The sequence below is a fragment of the Mastomys coucha genome, unplaced genomic scaffold, assembly GCF_008632895.1.
Source record: "Mastomys coucha isolate ucsf_1 unplaced genomic scaffold, UCSF_Mcou_1 pScaffold19, whole genome shotgun sequence".
NCBI classification, from domain to species: Eukaryota; Metazoa; Chordata; class Mammalia; order Rodentia; family Muridae; genus Mastomys; species Mastomys coucha.
Window position 1 is genome coordinate 20,182,499 of NW_022196901.1, and position 22,462 is coordinate 20,204,960.

The 22,462-nt window shown below is 39.3% G+C and overlaps 1 protein-coding gene across 14 annotated transcripts in view; it reads right to left on the reverse strand.

The window, feature by feature from the left end:
• The window catches only part of Kmt2c (lysine methyltransferase 2C), a 217,663-nt gene that overhangs the window by 156,934 nt on the left and 38,267 nt on the right, over positions 1–22,462 (reverse strand). For all 14 annotated transcript variants that reach the window (XM_031380223.1, XM_031380221.1, XM_031380220.1 and 11 more), the window contains exon 2: positions 9,696–9,784. In XM_031380223.1, the coding sequence (XP_031236083.1) occupies positions 9,696–9,784 (89 nt within the window). The remainder of the gene's footprint in view (positions 1–9,695; positions 9,785–22,462) is intronic.

Consider the following 22,462-nt stretch of genomic DNA (forward strand, 5'->3'; position numbering starts at 1 on the left):
TATATATATATATATATATAGCCCCGACTCAATAAATAAATGCCTTTAGAACCAAAAACAATCGTGAAACTGTGGAGGAGCAGAGGGAGGTGTAGAGGGATGGGGACACATGACCTATTAGAATTATAATAGCTGACTTTAAAATATACAGCACAGGGCTGGCGAGATGGCTCACCAGGTAACAGCACTGACTGCTCTTCTGAAGGTCCTGAGTTCGGATCCCAGCAACCATATGGTGGCTCACAACCACCCATAATGAGATCGGACGCCTTCTTCCGGTGTGTCTGAAGACAGCTGCAGTAAATTACCCCGGAGCGAGCTGGGCCGGCAGAGGTCCTGAGATCAACAGCAGCCACACACATGATGGCTCATGGCCATCTGTACAGCTACAGTGTATTCATACACATAAAATAAATAAAATAAATCTTTAAAATACATATATATATATATATGTATATACATACATACAGCACATAAGGTGGCTGTATATTCAGAACTTGAAAGGGACAGAACTAATACTGTAAGTTCTAGGTCAAACTGAGCTACAAATATAATGTCCTCACACACAAACATTTAAAAAAAAGGAAGGGGTGATGCTAGACACAGTGGGTATATAATGCAGAAGAAATAAAGGATGGCCCTAATTCTAAACATGTACAGTTGGGTCAAAGCATTCCATAAAACCCAAAACTTTGTAATTATTAAAAGTGGAGAAGCATTTCAATAATCATCCCCCAGCACAAAGACATCTTTAGATATGGAAATCCCATGGGAAAGAGGGGTACAGATGAGACACCACAAGCAACTAAAGCAAAAACTAACTAGTAACATTTCAAAGAACGTCTGTCCAAAAAAGGAAACCACCAACAAGACGAACAACCTGCAGAGTGTAAGTTAAGTACAAATTATTCAATTAATAAGTGATATACTTGCAACATATATAAAAATTCAACTCAAAAGCAAGAAGAGGACGATACAGAGGGTGTCTAAGAAAACATCACAGAAATGAAAACCAAAACCACAAAATGTCATCTCATCCTCCTTCAAGTAGCTATTAAAAAATAATAATAAAGACAAAAATAACTAATGATAAGATAAAAGACTGTCCTCCTATGCCTTGATAGTAAGAATGTAAATTAGTCCAGTTAAGACTGGACGAGTGGGCCAGGCGTGGTGGCTCAGCCTTTAACCCCAGCACTTGGGAGGCAGAGGCAGACGGATCTCTGAGTTCGAGGCCAGCCTGATCCACAGAGTGAGTTCCAGGACAGCCAGGGCTACACAGAGAAACCCTGTCTCAAAAACAAAAACAAAAACAAAAACAAAAGCAAAAGCAAATACTGGACAGATGGGCCTTCCAGTCTGAGCAAGTGTCCTGAGAAGACCGTGTGCACTGATTCCACAGCCAGTCCCACAATACCCAGAGGAAGATCCACTCCTAGGTGCTCTAACACTCCCATGATCATAGGATCAGAGGTCAGGAGGACATAACATCTGCCCCAAGACCAGAAGTAACTGGAACCAGTGGGACCCAGGAATTCACTGGTGGCACAGGTTCCTTCTTGTCTGGGCTAGTGCCTTGAGCAGACCTTGGGCAGAAACTCCGCAGCCAGTCTCACAACACCCAGTGGAAGCTCTACTCCCAGGCACTCTAACATGCCAAGGACTTCAGGATCCAAGGATCCCAAGCTCCCAGGAGCTTGGTCACACCAGGATCTTGGGGTCCCAGAGGCAGTTTGAATCCCAGAAGCTCTTACATACCCAGGATCTCAGAATCACAGGATCTCAGGATCACGGGATCGTGGGATCACAAGATCTTAGAGACAGCTGAACTCTAAGGAGTTCTGACAAAACTAGGATCACAGGAAGGACAGGCTTTAGTCAGATACAGGGCAGGTAGTACAAAAGACAATCAGGTGGAGGGAGGCAAACTTAAGACATAAGCAACAGAAACAAAGGTTACTTGGCATCATCAGAACCCAATTCTCCTACCATAACATGTCCTGGATACACCATCACACTGGAAAAGCAAGATTCAGATATAGAACCACTTTTCATGATGGTGATAGAAGACTTTAAGGAGGACATAAATGGGGCTGGAGAGAGGACTCAGTGGTTAAGAGCACTGACTGCTCTTCTGAAGGTCCTGAGTTCAAATCTCAGCAAACAGATGGTTGCTCACAACCATCCATAGACATCTGACGCCCTCTTCTGGTGCATCTGAAGACAGCTACAGTGTAGTTAGATACAATAATAAATAAATCCATAATAATCAAAACACCAAATGCACTAAACAAAGAAAGAATATTAAAAGCAGTAAGGGAAAAAGGTCAAGTAACATATAAAGGCAGGCCTATCAGAATTACACCAGACTTCTCACCAGAGACTATGAAAGCTAAAAGATCCTAGGCAGATGTCATACAGACCCTAAGAGAACCCAAATGCCAGCCCAGGCAAAACTCTCAATTACCATAGACGGAAAAAACAAGATATTCCATGAAAAAAACAAATTTACACAATATCTTCCCATAAATTCAGACCTACAAAGGATAAAAGACAGAAAACTCCAACACAAGGAGGGAAACTACACCCTAAAAAAGCAAGAAAGTAATCTTTCAACAAACCCAAAAGAACATAGCCACACAAACATAATTCCACCTCAAACAACAAAAGTAACAAGAAGTAACAATCACTTTTTCTTAATACCTCTTAACATCAATGGACTCAATTCCCCAAAAAAGATATAGACCAACAGACTGGATATACACTGACAAAAAAGATATAGACTGACAGAACAGGACCCAGCATTCTGCTGCATACAGGAAACACACCTCAGTGACAAACACAGGCACTACCTCAAAGTAAAAGGCCAGAAAACAATTTTCCAACCAAATGGTCCCCAAGAAACAAGCTGGAGTAGCCATTCTAATATTGAATAAAATCAACTTTCAAACAAAAGTTATCAAAAAAAAATAAGGACAGATACTTCATACTGTTCAAAGGAAAAATCTACCAAGATGAACTCTCAATTCTGAACCTCTATGCTCCAAATGCAAGGGAACTCACATTCATAGAAGAAACTTTACTAAAGCTCAAAGCACACAATGCACCACACACAATAATAGTGGGAGACTTCAACACCCCACTCTCTGCAATGGACAGATCATGGAAACAGAAACTAAACAGAGACACAGTAAAACTCACAGAAGTTATGAACCAAATGCATCTAACAGATATTTATAAAACATTTCATCCTAAAACGAAAGAATATACCTTCTTCTCAGCACCTAATGGTACCTTCCCCAAAACTGACCATAATTGGCCACAAAACAGGGCTCAACAGATACAAGAAGATTGAAATAATCCCATGCACCCTATCAGATTACCACGGACTAAGGCTGGTCTTAAATACCAACAAAAACAATGGAAAGCACACATATACATGGAAGCTCTACTCAACATACACATACAATGCTCTACTCAATGATAACTTGGTCAAGGAAGAACTAAAGAAATTAAGGGCTTTTTAGAATTTAATGAAAATGAAGACACATCATACCAAAACATATGGAACCCAATGAAAGCAGTGGCAAGAGGAAAACTCATAGCTCTAAGTGCCTCCAAAGAGAAACCAGAGAGAGCTTACCCTAGCAGCTTGACAGCACACCTGAAAGCTCTAGAACAAAAGGAAGCAAATACACCCAAGAGGAGTATAGGGCAGGAAATAATCAAGGTTAAAGCTGAAATCAACCAAATAGAAACAAAAAGAACTATAAAAAAATCTATAAAAACTATAAAAAGAACTATAAAAAAAGAACTATAGAAAGAATCAACAGCCAGGCGGTGGTGGCACACGCCTTTAGTCCCAGCACTTGGGAGGCAGAGGCAGGCAGATTTCTAAGTTCGAGGCCAGCCTGGTCTACAGAGTGAGTTCCAGAACAGCCAGGGCTACACAGAGAAACCCCGTCTTGAAAAAACAAAAACAAAAACAAAACAAAGAATCAACAAAACCAGGAGCTGGTTCTTTGAGAAAATCAACACAATAAATAAACCCTTAGCCGGACTAACCAGAGGGCACAGAGACAATAACCAAATTAATAAAATCAGAAATGAAAAGGGAGACATAACAACGAAATATATCTGTTTGCTGAATATTAACAGTTGAAAATATTAAAACCATTTTCTACAAAAAAAAAAAAAAAAAAAGACTAGAATGATGGCTGAGCAGTTAAGAATACTGGCTGTTCTTTTAAAAGGCCAGAGATCGATCCTCAGTAAACAGAGAACTTTATCTGTCACCCGAGTTCCAGGAGATCCAACACCATCTTCTGACCTCTGAGGGCAACAGGCTTATACAAGGTACACTTACATACATGGAGGCAAGACATTCATAAACATAAAATAAAAAATAAATAAATCTTGAAAAAATAGTTCAGTTATATTATAGAAAACCATTTGCAATGCTCCTGAAAGAGACAGACAGCTAGATAGACAGATGTATGAAAAGGGGGGAAGGGGTGGGGAGAAAAGGAAAGAAAGCCACATGGCAGGGCAGTGGCTTTAATCTGAGCACTTGGGAGGCAGAAATGGATCTCTTATGATTGGAGGCCAACCTGGTCTACACAATTAATTCCAGGACAGCAAGGCTACACAGAGTAACATTTTCTTGAAAAAATGATACAGGGAAGGAGGGAGTATGGGAGGGAGGAGCCACACCAGCCTCATGCAGTTGCAGTGCCCAATCCCATATGTCTGTAGTTCTAACACTTGGGAAGCTGACATCAAGGATCATTTGACCCTAAGTGCTGCCTGGGCAACAAAGCAAAATTTCAAACAATAAATAAATACATCAGTCAACCCAAATTATAAATAGAATAACTACATAATCCAGCAAAAATATATACTCATTATTGGATATATATCTAAATTAAATGAAATTAATACATAGAAAGGTATCTATTCTGGTATTTTAATAAAAATACTGTCCACAGATAGCCAAAAAGAAATCAGCCAATGATTTCTGAATGATGTAACTAATGAACAGCTGTACATATAAAATGGAATAGTATATAATTAAGGATAAAAATAAAGACCTAGATAAATGATTCAATGGTTACAAGCAATGGTTGTTCTTGCAGAGACTTGGGTTCAGTTCCTAATATCTACACAGTGGGTTACAACCATCTCCAACTCCAGTTCTCGAGACCCCAATTCCTTCTTCTGGACTCCACAGGCACCACACTGGTACCCACATAATAAAACCTCTTTTAAATAAAAATACATTAGCCAGGCACAGCTGTGACTCTAGCTCTCAAGATGGGAAGACAACAGGATCACAAGTTTGAGGCCACCCTTAGCTACATAGTGATCTAAAGCTAACCCCTATGTCAGAAAAAAAATATTATTCCATCTCCAGAAATGTGTGTGGAAATGTATAATACTACGTGAACTTGTATGTAAGTCAAAGTCATAAAGAAAAATACTATATTTCATTTTAATATGAAAGCTAACATTAATCTCAAGGAAATAGAATAGAATAGAATAGAATAGAATAGAATAGAATAGAATAGAATAGAATAGAATAGAATAGAATAGAATAGAATGCAACACAACACAATACAATAGAAGTTACTAGCATCTGGGAAGAACATAAGGGAAGGAGGGAGGACTAATATGTAGATGAGTAGATACAGATGCAAGGAAAAAACTTCTTCTTCCAGGCATTATAATATACACCTTTAATCAAGGCACTCAAGAGACAGGACCGGGTGGCTCTCTTGAGTATGAGGCTACACAGCAAGTTCCAGGACTAGGGCTGCATAGTAAGATACTTGTCTCAAACAAGCAAGGTAGTTAGCTATTTAAAGGTAGACTTCAAAGTGTATCAACTCACAATTATAAGTGTATATGTATTGTCTCATCTAATAGCTAATATATTACTAAACAAGACAAAGACCAATAACATAGTTAGTTCTCAAGTGAAACAATTATGATATGCATTCCTATAACCTACAAGTTTTTACTCCTTAATGCTACCTACTTTCCTTAGCTAAAAGAACTTGAAGTCCTTAGAGAGTAGCTAAATTTTTATCTAGGGGCAGGAAAGATTAAACATAGACCTCAAAAATATTCTTTCCAAAGAACAATGATCATTGTAGCTTTCTAAGAAGGTACTTAAGGCACAGTTTAGAAGGCAGAGTATGTGGACAGAGAAATAAGCAAGAGAGCATACCTGGTGGATAAGTGTGAAATTCCTTTTTCCACTAAAACAATAAAGAATGGAAATTAAATTGAAGAATTAGAAGCTTGAGAAGAGAAGGTAGTGAAGGAAATAATCATCCTCAATTACTAGAGAAGAAATTTCTAAGTAAGTGTAGATAGAATAAGGAAAGGAGTGGTGGTCTTGACTCACTTGAGATCTGGGGTCATTTGAGATAAACCAATCAGCAAGACTGTCTGTTGTCTACAGCCATGATCAGTTGAAAGATGTAAAATGTAGCTTTGGTGAAAGATCTGAAGGTGTGTCAAGAAAATGACAATAGCCATATGTAGTGGTACATGCCTTTGATCCTAGCACTCAGGAGGCAGAGGCAGGTAGACCTCTTTTTTTTTTTTTTTAGCCAGAATTGTCAACTCCAGGCTAGCCAGGGTTATATAAGGTTGAGAGAGATGGATAGATAGATAGAGATGGTGGGGGTGGGGAGTTGAGATTATAAAGACTTGGAGCTAGAAAAGCAGCAAACCCATTCATAGGATCACTGGACTGTAGGTTTCAATATGTAAAAAGCTGTATGGCATAGGTTTTTAGGGCAAAAAGAAAATGTGGTGATGGAAAAGGTAGCACCCATGCAACTTTGAAAAGGAGTCACTAAGTGTCCCAATAAATGGCACTATGACAAGGGTAATGTGTGAACTCTAAGAATGCATAACTGAGAAGAACTGGAGGAGTTTAAAAGAAATCAAAAGTCAAAATTCAAGGTTTTGAAGAGATCATAAAAACTTATGAGGAAAGCCAGGCAGTGGTGGCATAAGACTCTTCCTCTCAGCACTCAGGTGGCAAGGGCAGGAGACCCTCTCTGCTCTACAGAGTGAGCTCCAGGACAGCCAGGACTACACTGAGAAACCCTGTCTCGAAAACAAAGACAAAAAACAAGATTACAGGGGAAAAAAACAGAATAACACAGAAATGATGCTAAATCTTCACCAAATAAGAAAGAGAATACCGAAGAATGTTGATGGGTACATGTTTTAAAAGGAGATTGCCGGATGGCACTGTCTTAATATAATTTTTAAAAAAAAAAAATTGAGGTTGAAAAATGTCACTTAAAACTTTAAAAGGAACTGGACATAGTGCAAGCTCCTTTAATCCCAGCACTTCGGAGGCAGAGGCAGGTGGATCTCTGTGAGTTCCAGCCAAGCCTGGTCTACATAGTGAGAGTTCCAAAACAGCCAGGGCTACACAGTGAGACCCTTCTTTGACGGTGAAGACGTGGACACATGACTTTACAGGAGTTCTGGGAGATGATCCAGCAGTTATCAGTACTTACTGCTCCTACAGAGGATCCCAGTTTGGATCCCTAGTACTTGTGGGGTAGCTCACAAATGCCTGTAACTCCAGCTCCTGAAAATCCAAAACCTCGTCTGGGTCCCATGTTCACTCTAGCACATACAGACACACAGATAAAAAAAAAAAATCTATAAAAAAATAATAAATAAATTCTAAGTAATGGAGAGAAGGAAAAGGGAAAGATAAATAGGAAAAGGAAGGTGGGGAGGAAAATTTTTAAAGGATGAAAAGATTGTGAGCTTCCAAGCTTCACTTTGTCACTCTAACTAATCAAACACAACAGAAAGGAAATGGGAACTACAGAGTATACAAAAGCTTTCCAAGAACTCTACACTTACATAGTAAGAAATAAACATAAAGTAATTTCTAGAAAATACCTTAAAAACATAAAGCCAAGTGTTTTATTATGAGAAAGTGTTAAGAGCTTGCTGCCACGTCTGATCCCCACAGTCTATAGGAGAAAATTTCTCAAGTTGTGTACACACACACACACACACGATAATTTTTCTAAAAAAGATAAAGTGGGGCTGGAGAGATGGCTCAGTGGTTAAGAGCACTGACTGCTCTTCCAGAGGACCCAAGTTTGATGCCAAAACAGTCTCACTACAACAGATATCTACCTATAACTCCAGTACCAGGAAATCCACCACCCTCTTCTGGTCTCCTTGGCTGCCCTGTGTATGCAAAACTAATACACACACACACATATTTTTTAGAAAAGATGAAGCAACCTTTTTTTTTCTTTTTTTGGTTTTTTTGAGACAGGGTTTCTCTGTATAGCCCTGGCTGTCCTGGAACTCACTCTGTAGACCAGGCCGGCCTCGAACTCAGAAATCCGCCTGCCTCGGCCTCCCAAGTGCTAGGATTAAAGGCGTGTGCCACCATACACATCAAGATAATACTTTGGAGGATGGCGAGATGGCTGGGCAGGTAAGAGCACTGACTGCTCTTCCAAAGGTCCTGAGTTCAAATCCCAGCAACCACATAGTGGCTCACAACCACCCATAATGAGATCTGATGCCCTCTTCTGGTGTGTCTGAAGTCAGCTACAATGTACTTATTTAAAACAATAAATAAATCTTTGGGCCTGAGTGAGCAGGGACTGAGCAAGCAGGGTTGACCACTGAGCAACCAGGGTTGACCAGAGCAAACGGAGCCAAGCACAGCCAACTGGCAAGTGGAGCCAACCAGAGTGAGTGGGGTTGACCAAAGCGAGCAGAGGTCCTAAATTCAATTCACAACAACCACATAAAGGTTCACAACCATCTGTACAGCTACAGTGTACTCATATACATAAAAAAATAAATAATTCTTAAAAAAAAAAAAAAAGATAATATTCAGGCTGGAGAGATGGCTCAGTGGTTAAGAGCTCTGACTACTCTTCCAGAGGTCCTGAGTTCAATTCCCAGCAACCACATGGTAGCTCATAACTATCTATAATAGGATCCAATGCCCTCTTCTGATGTGTCTGAAGACAGCTACAATGTACTCATATAAATAAAATAAATAAATCTTTTAAAAAAAAATACTACTCATCTTGATGAACAGCAAAGAGCAGAGCACTACCCAGGCCCACACACGTGTGGAAAGCACAGCTAGCTGACTTCCCCGGGCAGTCCATCTTCTACTCAGGCCCTGACTCCAACAACTTAGTAAATCATTAACTTCTTAAGATTTTGGAATGACTTTTGGTACTTTACTTGCCCACTCTTGGGGGTACACAATGCACACCTGTATGTTTAAGATATCTGAAGGCTGAGCACACAGAAGCTTATGGTTTAACCCAGGACTTCATAATACCACTCAAAAAATGGAGCATTTTCCCTTCTATTCATATTAACAAAAGCTTTGAACAAATACTTGATGGTTCACAAGTCAGAAATATACTAAAGGCATAAAAAAGTTGTATTTGTTTCAATAAAGGATATTCATATAAACAAAATAATTCAAACTAAATAAACATTCAAGGGGAAAACTGAGAAAGAAACCTTAGTTTTTTACTTTATCAGTACACATCATACATATGTAGACAAATACTAACACAGACATTTCTATACAAATGCTATGTGCAGTGCATAAATAAATACAGATGATTACTTATTTTGTCAAAACTCTCATTAAGATCCAATACCTGTCTCCACAGTATTTTCTGTTTCTGTTGTCTCCAGTCCATCCATGCTGTCCTCGTCTTCCACTGTAGATTTTCCTCTACTTCGAGGCCTATAGCAAAAAAAATAATTAATTAATCAATTAATTAAGCACATAAAATCAAATACTAAAATTTTTGCTTGGTTGTTTTTGAGACACTCTCACATATAACCCAGCTGGCCTTGGACTCCTAATATTCCTGCCTCATTATTCTAACTACTGGGATGTGTACCATGGACTATCACATCCAGATAAATGTTGAAATTTAAGACTTAAACACCATATAAAGCGCACTTGGAAAATACAGCAAATAAAATTTGAGCTTTCTCCAGCATAATAGCACATTAAGTAATAAAAATATTTTCTTCCTTAAAGCCTGAATGTGAGGACAGAGCTGTGTTAATAAATAACTTAAGTATAGAACTACTAATTTAGGATTTTGCTTCTTTAAAGTGACATTTTCCAAGACTCCCTCTGTATCCATTATTAGATTATATATTTCTAATAAGCTCTTTACAAAGTTCAGACTTTTAAAAGGTTGTAGTCTACATTTAGTAAAATTTAAAAGTGATACCTGAAAATTCCATTTACTAAAAGCTCATGTAATTGGGCCAGCAAGGTCACTCAATGGGTAAGGGTGCTTGCCCCAACCCTGAGGACCTGAGTCAACTTCTGGGACTCACACGATAAAAGGAGCAAACAAACCCTGCAAACTGCTCTCTGACTCCTACATGTGCACATGAACTCACAGAAGCACAGAAATAAATTAAATATAATAAAAAAAATAGAGTAAATTTAAAAGAAAAACAAATTTAACAAAAAGTAGCTTATATTAAGTGGCCAGACCTGGTAGTTCAAACCTTTAATCCCAGCCCTCAGTTAGATCTCCATGAGTTTAAGGTCAGCCTAGTCTACACAGCAAGTTCCAGGGTTACATAATATGACTCAAACTTCCTTCTTTCCTTCCTTACTTAATTAGTTAATTTTATCAGTATAATAATATAAATAGAAAAAGTGAGAGCAATAATACAGCTTAGTAGAGAATTTATCTAACATAAACAAGGTCCTGAGTTTAATCACCAACAGAAAAAATAATTATTTAATTAATTAAGATCTGAAAAAGATGCTCAGTGGACATCTTATTCATCAACTACAACAAATAACATGGTTTTCTTCTGTTTTTAATTCCCAGCCAAAAACTAACACTTCATTTATGCAAAAAATACTTTATTCCATCCAAGCACTCTTCTAGGTATATTTATTAACCTTTATTCGATGGTGGTTCTTAATTGTAGAGGGCAGAGTTGGTTTCTCCCAAAAATTATCTGCCAATGTCTGAACATTGTTTGTTGTCACAATATGGAGTGGAGAAGCTACTCCACCCAGCCAGTAGAGTGCGGTAGTGCTGCTAAACACACTATAATGCAGGAGGTACCTCTGCCAAGAAACTGTATTCCCAGGACAATCACCTGAAACTTTCCACAACCCTTCCACAACCCGGCTTCCCTTGCAGAGTACCTACCTCTCTCTCTCCCAAGCTATCTTACCAATTCTGCCTGTCAGGGGATAATGGTCATGTCACCAAGCCAGATGACCTGAGTTGAATTGCTCACATGACAGAAGTAAAAAACCATCTGACCTCTACACATACATACCCATGTGGCAACACAAATATTCTAAATATGAGTAAAATATGAGAAAAATCCCTAAAGTTATCTACAGCACTGCAAGGAAATACCCAACTCCCAAATCTAACACTTTTAAAAAGAGGCCTTTTTAAACAAATGATAAGTTTGGCTTTCCATCTCCCCCCAACCCCATGTATCTCTGGAAGATCCCTTCCCTCCTAGATGACTTATGAAACTTACAAATAACCACTTTATATAGAAAATATGAAAATATTTTCCTAAAATTATACAGCTTCTACAATTTTCAAGGTGAGTAAAAAGGTAATTCCATTTTATCTTTGAAATGGAATCTGTAATGCCAAGTGTGGTCTGAATAAGAATGGCCTTAGTCACCAGAGAGTGAATTGCTTTTCAAGAATTAGAAGGATTAGGAGATGCGGCCTTGTTGGAAGAGGTTCAAAAGCCCATGTAGGGCCCAGTCTCTCTCAGCCTCTCTGCCTGAAGAATGTAGCTCTCAGCTACTGCTCTAGCACCAGGCATGCCACCACACTCCCTGCCATGATAATAACTAAGTCTCTGAAACCGGAAACAAGCAACCAATTAAATGCCTTCTTTTATAACCGCTGCCTTGGTCACAGTGTCTCTTCACAGAATAGCACACTGACTAACACACCAGAGCTTCATATGAGTCTCTGGCATTGAAGGCTTGTTTCACCATACCAGACATTTATTCTTAGTAAGAACAGAAATTGCTATAATTATTCTTTGTTTGTTTGTTTGTTTCTGTTTTTGAGACAGGGTTTCTCTGTGTAGCCCTGGCTGTCCTGGAACTCACTCTGTAGACCAGGCTGGCCTCGAACTCAGAAATCGGCCTGCCTCTGTCTTCCAAGTGCTGAGATTAAAGGCGTGCGCCACCACTGCCCAGCGCTTTAATTATTTAGTGATATTTGTCTTGTCATTATTAAGTCTTTAGAGGAGGTGGAGAAATGACTCAGCATTTAAGAGCACTGGATGCTCTTCCAGAGAGCCTAGGTTCTATTCCCAAAACCCACATGACAACTCACAACTGCCTATAACTCCCATTCCAGAGGATTCAACACACTCACACAAACATAGATGCAGGCAATACACATAAAGGAATAAATAAAAACAACTTGTTAAAAAGTCATTAGAATTTGTATAATCTTTAGCCCAGGAAGGCAATATGAGAATTTATCATGAATAAATAATAAAGCACACAAAGTCATTAAATGAAGGATTTTCATTTGAGCATTGTATTTGTATTGGTTTAAATGAGAAATGTCTCCTATAGACTTAAGCATTTGAAAAAAGTCTCCAGGTGCTGCTGTTTAAAACTTAGAAAGTATGGTCTTGTCTTGGGGGAAAAAAAAAAGAAAGAAAAAAATGAAAACAGCAGGGCGGTGGTGGCGCATGCTTTTAATCCCAGCACTTGGGAGGCAGAGGCAGGTGGATTTCTGAGTTCCAGCCAGGCTGGTCTACAGAGTGAGTTCCAGGACAGCCAGGGCTATACAGAGAAACCCTGTCTCGAAAAAGAAAAAAAAAAAGGAAGGAAGGTAGGTGTGGCATTATTGGAGGAGGTGTGCCACTGGAGGTGGCATTGAGTTAAAAGACTGGCACAATTTCAGATTTGCTCTCAACTTTACACTTGTGGCACATGATGAGCTCTCGACTTTCTGCTCCAGCTACCAACCCTCCCCATCATGATGAATTCTAAGCGTATAGAATAGTGCTTCTCAGCCTTCCTAATGTTGTAACCCTTTAGTACAGTTCCTGTTAGGTAACCTCCAACCATAAAATTATTTTGCTGCTAGTTAATAACTAATTTTGCTGCTGTTGCTATGAATCATAATATACAAACTCCAGAGGTTGCATCCCACAAATTGAAAACCACCACTGCTCTAGTAGCAATAATCCAAGTAAACTAAACGCTCTCTTCTCTACATTGTCTCAGTCCTGGTATTTTATCAGAGCAATAAAAAGGGAACTAGTACAGTGTTTAAGTCTCAAAAAACAGATATGAGGACCTGCAAGATGGGTCAGCTGGTGAAGGGACTTTCTACCAAGCCTGACTACTTCATTTTAATCCTCAGGATGCACATGGTAGAAGATAATCACCTCCAGCAAGTTATCCTCTGACTTCCCATGTGAGTACCATGGCTCATTTGCCCTCCCTACATGCACAGAAAACAAATTAACTGAAATGCAATTTTCAAAATGTTAGGGTGCCAGCAGAGACTTTTCCCTGTCCACCAAGAAAAGACTATTCAGATGCATTATTTAAGTGATGATACTCAGCAGCTACTAAAATCATATACAACTACAGTTAATAACATACAAATCTTTTATGACTATCCTCCCTATGTGAAAAGAGAAGCAACTTTTTCTGCATGTTTTCTACACACATACACTGTGTGTGCATATGTAAAACATACCGTGTGTGTGTGCATATGTAAAACATACCGTGTGTGTGTGTGTGTGTGTGTGTGTGTGTGTGTGTGTGTGTGTGTGTATGTGTGTAAAACCTACCAAGAAAAACCCTAACATAGTGGTATAAAATGTTTTTCTTGGACTTGCAAAATGGTTCAGTTGATTAAAGGTCTTTTGCACTAAGATCAACAACCTGAGCTTGATCCCCAGAATCCATATAGTAAAGAAAAAAAATTCTAACAAATTGCCCTCTTACCTCCATGTGTGTTGTAAAAGGCACGCACGAGACACACACACACACACACACACACACACACACAGAGTCAAGAGGTAAAATTTATCTCTGCATCTATGGAAGTATTCTAGAGTGGGGACAGTGAGGGGCACACAGGGTTAAATGTGCATGGTGCCTTTCAATGGCTTAGTGAGGAAAGCCCAGGAGCCTGCATGCCCCTTTTACTGAATCAGACTGGCATCAGACTCCAGCTTCTCAGGCCTTTCTTTCAACCAGGACTGAATGCCAGAGACTCTAAAAGAGAGCTTCCAAGCTTTCAGCTATGGTTAGGGACTTCTAAGTCTAAGTCATTCAGCTGTCTAGACTTGGAAAATGGTTCTTGACTCTCCGTTATGCAGACTATCACTGCTGTATTAGACCAATCCAATATAGTCTCTATTAATATGTACTTTGTGTGTGTGTGTGTGTGTGTGTGTGTAGTATACTGACTCTGTTCATCCAGAGAAGAACCTATCTAAAACTACAAGCATTCTAAAATATCAAACTATCTCCTAAGAATCAAACATTGTCATCAGCTACATTGAGGAATCTCTCATGCCACTAGTTACACAGTTACTAGACCAGAAACCCTAGAAAAAATCTGATGAGAGAAAATGATGGCAAGGATGAGACTTGTAGCTCTAGAGCAGAGGGGATTCTCCGAAACATGCTAAGTATAGACTTAGGTGGAAAGATGGTTTAAAAGTGTGTGTGTGTGTGTGTGTGTGTGTGTTGAGTGTATGTGAATTACAGAAGATGAGTGCTTAAACTTGATGTTGTTTTCTTCTTACTAGAAATGTAGCTTTGTTTAAGGTGGGAGGGGAGTACTGAGAATATTGTGTAAGCTATGCAAATGATCAGTAGAGAGCCACACCCCCAGTTACTAGAAACCAATCAAATGTCTCCCTGATATATTTGCCTCATCTGTTGAAAAGGGATAATGGTATCTATCTCATAACACATGTCTATTACCACAGTTAAGTGTTCAGTAGTTACCTACACTTGCATGCATCATTTTTATTCCTATTAGTATGGTAACATAAAAAACAGAGCAACAGAGACTCCTTAACAATCAATGGAGCTTTTTGTTTGGTTTTTTAAAGGTTCATAATTGTGTACCTGTATGTATACTTGTGTACCTCTGGCCTGGTGCCCAGAAAGGTCAGAAAAAGGCATAGGATATGCTGGAAATGATGTTACAGGTGGTTGTGAACCACCAAGTGGGCACCAGAAATCAAACCCAGATCCTCTTTAAGAGCAACAAATACTCTTAATTGCTTGCAAGGCCAGCTATCGATTTCCCAGCCACTTTTTAAACAACCTCAGTTCAAGCCCTGCAGTTGTCCAATGTTAAGAAAAGAATAAAAACTAAGACTATATAGAAGGCATAAAGAGAATGGAGAGGGATAAGTGAGAAAGGAATGAGAACAACAAAGAAAATGAAGTCTGTATAGGCGGTTCACAAAAAAAGATAACTAGTTCAGTCCTGCCAGCCACGCCCCCAGCCCCATCCCCAGCCCCGTCCCCACCTCCCCCAGCCTGGACTTCCAGCAGAGGATCATACCAAGACACCAGAGTGGTCTACCTTACAAATTCCAAGCCAGTCAGGGCTACACAAATAAACCATCTCAATAAGAAAAGAAGATCAAGGAGATAACTCAGTGAGTACAAGCACCTGCTACATAGACCTGACCAGTCTGATAATTCTCAAAGCCCATAAAAGTATCGCGTAAAACCAGGACTCCTACAGTGAAAGACAGTAAGTAAAAAAAGAGAATCACCCAGAAACGGGTTTATGCAACTCAGCAGCAGAAACAAAAAACAAGGTAGAAGGTAAGAACAATGCCCAAAGTTATTCTCTGATCTGCATGTGTGACCTACACGTAATATTATATATGTATGAATAACAGGGTTCCTAAAAAACCATGGCTAGGCATGGAATTCACTATAGAGACCAGACAAGAAAAAAAAATTTTTAAAGTAAAAGTAAAAGGAGGAGAGGCAAGAAATGAAGTAAACAATACAGTCAAGCACACAGTCATGCATGCACCTGGGAGGCTAAGGCAAGACCACAAAAACATTCTGTGCTAAAGAGTAAACTCAAGGTACACATGTGGGTACAGACAGTATGACAAGAGAATGTTTAATACAATCCCACTTGTTTTGTTTAAATATCTTTTTTTACTTTTTATATTATGTGCACTGGTGTTTTGCCTGCATGCATGTCTGTTATGTCAGATCCCTTGGAACTATAGTTGTGAGCTGCCATGTGGGTGCTGGAAATTGAACCTGAGTCCTCATGAAGAATAGACAATGTTCTTACTAAGCCATCTCTCCAGCCACCCTTTGCCAGGTATGGTGGCATACATCTATAATTTCATGATTCCAGAGTTTGAAGAGGAAGTATGATAAATTTAAGGGCATTTGAAGCTACACAGCAATACTGTCTCCCAAAAATAGTATTGACCAAAACCAAAAGTTAAAAACATTCAGTTGTAAAGTACTTGGCTGGCATGCATAAAACCCTGGGTTCCATCCCAGGAGTAACATAAGACTAAGCATACTAGTCGATGCATGTAATACCAGCAGTTGGGCAGGAGTCAGGAGAATCAGAAGTTAAGGTCATCTCTAACAACACAAATGGTGAAGACAAGCATGGGATACATGACATCCTGTCTCAAAAAATAAAAAAGCAAATACTCCTATGTACTCATGTTTCATTGCACATGGCATCTTATCTACAAGCCAGAAATGTGTAGGCAGAAATACAAGGATCAAATGATCACCACTGTATTTGTGATTTATACCATGTTAATTTATGGTAAACGCATACATTGTTAAAACACTTTAAAATAAGCCAGGTACAGTGGCATACGCCTTTAATCCTAGCACTGGAGGCAGAGACAGGTGTATCTCAGGTTCCAGGATATTTAGGGCTACACAGAGAAATCCCATCTCAAAAATAATAATTATTATTTAAAAAAAAAACTTTAGAATATAGATACATGATTTGTTTTTGTTTTTTGAGACAGGGTTTCTCTGTATAGCCCTGGCTGTCCTGGAACTCACTCTGTAGACCAGGCTGGCCTCAAACTCAAAAATCTGCCTGCCTCTGCCTCCCAAGTACTGGGATTAAAGGCATGTGCTACCACTGCCTGGCAAGATATATGATTTATAATAATGTTAAATGATGAAAACCAAACTCCAAAACTCCTATATTATCATCTTGTGAAATGAAACATCGAGGCTGAGGGAAAATATTAGGTGGTTTTTTTATTTGGGGGATGGGGGGTTTGGTTTTTCGAGACAGGGTTTTAGGATGTTTTATAACGAACATATTATTTGTGAAGTGGATATATTTATACTTAAGTAGATAATATGTTTAAAATACTCTTTTAGGATATTTTAATGTGTATAAGTATTTTTGCTTATTTGTGTATAGGCACACCATGTTCATACCTGGTAAGAGACTTCTAAAGCATACCCTAGTTTTAAAGGCACTTTTAGACAGGATTAACTTAGAGAAGACCTACCCTGAGTACTGGCAGCAGTACTCCACATACTGGGGGTGGGAACCCTTTGCAATAAAAAGGAAAGGAAGAAAGGAAGAGAGGGAAGGAGGGAGGCCAAAAGTCAGCCCCCAAGCATCCTTCTCTCTATTTCCTGTCCACCCTTTTTTCGTTTGTTTGTTTTTGTTTTTCAACAGGGTTTCTCTGTGTAGCCCTGGCTGTCCTGGAACTCAATCTGTAGACCAGGCTAGCCTCGAACTCAGAAATCTCCTGTCTACCCTTATGTGTAGAACCTCCACTACCACGTGATCCCCACCACACTTTTGTTTAAGCACACGGACAAGCAGCCAGACTGAATCATCTGAAACTGTGATGTAAATAAAACCTGTCTCTCTTAAGATACTTTTCTGAAGCATTTTGTCAAAACAACTCAAAAGAAGAAAAATGGTATCAGAAATACAGAAAGTTTTTTGTGAAAATGCATAAATAAATGAGTAACCAGTGGTTATAAGGGTAGAAGCATGCTTGAACTGCTTTTATAGTCCTCAGATTTGAAGATCAAAGCCCTAGTGCTCAAGGACCCTAGGATGTAACTTTATTTGGAAATAGAGCTGCCTTTAAGGTGAAGTGAAGTTAAAATGGACTTAAGATGTAGTCGGATGGAGTCAGGGAGCAGGGCTACAAAGACAGCTCAAAGGTAAGTTATCTGTTGCTTTTACAGAGGAACTAACTGGGTTCAATTCCCAGCACCAATACAGTGGTTCACAGACATCCATTAACCCAGTTCGAGAAGTCCAACCTCTTCTGACCTTTATGGGCTCCTAGCACAAAGCTAGTGCACATACATACATTCAGGCAAAACTCTAACATACATAAAATGAATAAATCTTATCTTTGTAAATTAACAACAACAACAACAACAAAAAGCAGAGTCTCGGGGCTGGTGAAGTGGCTCAGCAGGTAAAGATACTTGTTGCCAAGCCTGACAAGAGTGCCAGGCTTGATACTCATGACCCACAGCACAGAAGGAGAAAACTAACTCCCACAAGTTGTCCTATATAGGTGTGTGAATATGAGCAAGTATGCACACATACATAGAAGTTTAAGAAAACGACATCACAACTCAAAAAAAAAAAAAAGAAAGAAAAGAAAAAGAAAAAGCAAGACCATGTCAGCACACAGTAAGAATGCAGCTACCTGCAAACCAACTGAGAAGCCTACAAAGAACCGATTCAGCTGACTTGGATTTTCAGTCTCCAAAACAGTGACTGAAACAAAGGGAGGTTCTATTATTTTAAGTATCTACTCTTCGGTAATTTTTTATTACCATTAAGGAACTGGTGGAGGCAGAACTAAAAAGTACTAATAGATACTTACCTGAGGATTTGAGAACTCAGTTAAGAAGCACACACCAATATGATGAGTAACTCTCATACTAAGGGAAAAATGGTCACTACAGAAACTACAAACCACCAATCTGAGCGCATGAGTTAGGGTGTGTGTAGAAGGTAGTGGGGAGGGAGGAAAGGAGGGAAGGAGGGAGGGAGGGAGGGAGGGAGGGAGGGAGAACTGAACTTTCTTGTCAGCACAACAGACATTTAGACTCCTCCCCATTTTCAATCAAGAAAATAAAGGCCCAGAAAGATGAAATAAATGGCCATGGTCAGTTTGAAAGTGGAACCATTGATGAAAGTTTCCCCTCCAACTCCTCTTAGATCCTTCCCACCTCTGATAGTTTTAATCTTAACTAACAAAAAAAATGAAAACAAACAAACAAAAAAACAGGGAAGCCCAAAAGGAAAAACAAAATACTTTGATTCTGAGATACAGAAAAGTAGCTTTGGCTTTATTATCACTTATACAAATTCATCCAATGGATTTCTCAACATTTTGAGTGAATCATTGTGGCTCACTCCTGAATATCAGAATTAAAAGGCTGAGCCAGAAGGATTATTGTAAGTTCAAAGCCAGCCTGCACTACATAGTGAGTTCCGGGTTAGCCTAAAATAACTAGTGAGACCTTGTCTCGAAATAACACTAAAGGATGGGAAGGAAGGGAGGAAGGAAGAAAGTGGACTTAAATTATATGAAAATGGTTGAGAGGAGCTATAACACAGAGACTACTTCATACACATTCTAAATACAGGGAAGCCTCCAGAACTTCAACCTCTTGTCTCATCAGCTCTTCAGTAGACGAGTCCATATCCAAAGACAAATTAACTATTGCTCAATTCTGCGCCATGTCTACACTACATGCATGCATAAACACACACAGATGCATACCGTGATGTTCAATTAGTTCAAAAACAAGAACCAGGAAAGAAAGAAATTCCGTGTCCCCCTCTGCCACACCTGCCTGGCTTTCACATGGGTTCTGAAGACCTGGACTCATACTTGCCCATCAGGCATTTTATCCACTGAGGCACTTCTTCAGTCCCAACTGTAAATATGTAAGACAAACTGTAATACAGGGTAAGAAAATAAAAATTTATAATGCCTTACATCTAGTCAATAGCAAAAGTTCACTGGAAATAAAAATCTTCCTGAGCTCAAGCCCCAACATTCAGATGGGGCTTATTCAGATTTCTTATTTATCATTATACTCTCTCTTCACCCGGAAAAACATTCCTCTGGGCAAACTGGTAAGAAGACAATACATTATATATAAGGCACATTAAACTGATCTCCATCCAAATCCCCAATCAATCCTTCCCCTCCCCCAAAAAAAGGAAATTCCATGGGATGAGATGGCTGAGTGGTTAAAGAGCAGCTGCTACCCTTTCTGACAACCCAAGCTCAGTTCCCAGCACCCACATAAGGCAGTTCATAGCAATCACCTGCATGTAAGTCTAGCTCAAGGGCTTACAACACCTTCTGTGGCTTCCACAAGCACCAGCATGTCTGTAACATATGCACATACATACATGAAACAAATAACTAGGTCTTGGAGTGGGGATTCCACATGAAAAGGACATAAATAAATGGATATATTTTAAGTCTTGGGAATATTGTAACTGTAGAAATTTTATGACATAAACCTAAATTAATTTTCTTAGAAATGTGTTTTTAGCTGGATAGTGGTAGCTCACACCTTTAGCCCTAGCACTTAGGAGCCAGAGGTGGGTGAATATCTGAGTTCAAGGCCAGCCTGGCCTATAGAATGAGTTCCAGGGACAGCCATGGCTACACAGAGAAACCCTGTCTACACCAGCAATGGTAGTACACACCTCTAATCTCAGCATTTCGGAAGCAGACATGGGGGAACAGGCCAGCTTAGTCTGCAGAGAGTTTTCCAGGAGAGCCAAGGGTACAAAGAGAAACCCTGTCTCAAAACAACAAACAAAAAAAAACAAAAGCAAAAAAAAAAAAAAAAGAAAAGTGTTTTTAAGCTCACAACTTAGAATTTTGAAGAAGTCTACCAAATATACCAAAGCGAATACTTTCTATGCACAATAGTGCCCAGAACAGGAAAAGCTTCAAAATAGTCAATTGAAGGCAAGAACTATCATACAAAATACTATTAATTACATACATCATTTGAATAAGAGAAAAAGATAGCTTTAAACATTATTTTTTCTAAATTTCAGTTATTTCCTCTTGGCCCTACTTGTCCATTTACCATTCACCTGGTTAGTAATTATTATTAATCAATACCTGGTCAAAGGTTAAAATGATGAGCTTTGAACCACCTCATTACTTTTCCCCTTACAGGTTTTAAAGGGCTTCTGTTCAATGTTCCACATACATGATCATTAAATGCTCTAGGCTTAATGAACTTGTCCAAAATGTTCCATTTTCTGCATACACATACAGATATATACCATACACATGTATATGTGTGTATGTATCTAAGTAATTATTATGAAATATTATTTACAAGTTACCACAGAGTAATGGCCAACCCAACAAAAACACACATCACTCTTGGTGAACAATCACATATTCTCCTACCTTATATTTTGTTCCCTGTTACAGAGTACACCTCCCATTATGAAGCTGATGTACACATTATGGCTTTCCCAGCCTCAGTTATACATACCACCTAGAAGCATGCCTAGTCAAGGCCCCAAAAAGAGCTGAGAGAAAAACTTACAAAGGCTTTAGGAAATGTTTATATTCCAAATGAAAGAGGTATGTGAGCAATGCCATCTTTTCTGGTAATGGTTGTGGATACAAATCCTCTTTTTCCTCACACCCTCTATCAATAGTATTCCATAAATCCTTTGAGCTTGTTCTGACAACATGAAGAATCTCTTCAATACCCCTACTTCTCACTTCTTCTAAACCCTGGCTGCTTATGATTCTCTTAATAGGAAGCCTGCTTCTCCCTTTATCCTCTCATTCTCTTCTCAACAAAGCTGTAGCATGAGCATTTTTTTCCTCCTTTTGGGTGCTGAAGGTTGAACCCAAGGCCAAGGTGCTCTTTATCACTGTAGGTGGCCTGGTCCTGAAAGGAACCTTTTAGTCACTTCTCTGCTCAAAGGTTTCCAAAGGCATCTCTTCCCACTTTTTGTTTTGTTTTGTTTTAGACAGGGTTTCTCTGTGTAGCCCTGGCTGTCCTGGAACTCACTCTGTAGACCAGGCTGGCCTCGAACTCAGAAATCCGCCTGCCTCTGCCTCCCAAGGGCTGGGATTAAAGGTGTGCACCACCACTGCCCAGCTCTTCCCATCTTTTTTAAGTGTTTAAAAAAAAAAAAAAACAGTTCTCATAATGCAAGGCCCTATACGACCTGACTCCCAATACTTTGCTTACTTGCCCCTTATCACACAGCTCAACCCTGATGCCTCTTTTCAATTCAGTTCTACGAAAAACTCAAGCACAAGAGCCTTTTTGCACTCATTGCTCCCTATGCCTAAATGCTAATCCAACACACCCACACCAGCCTTTCAC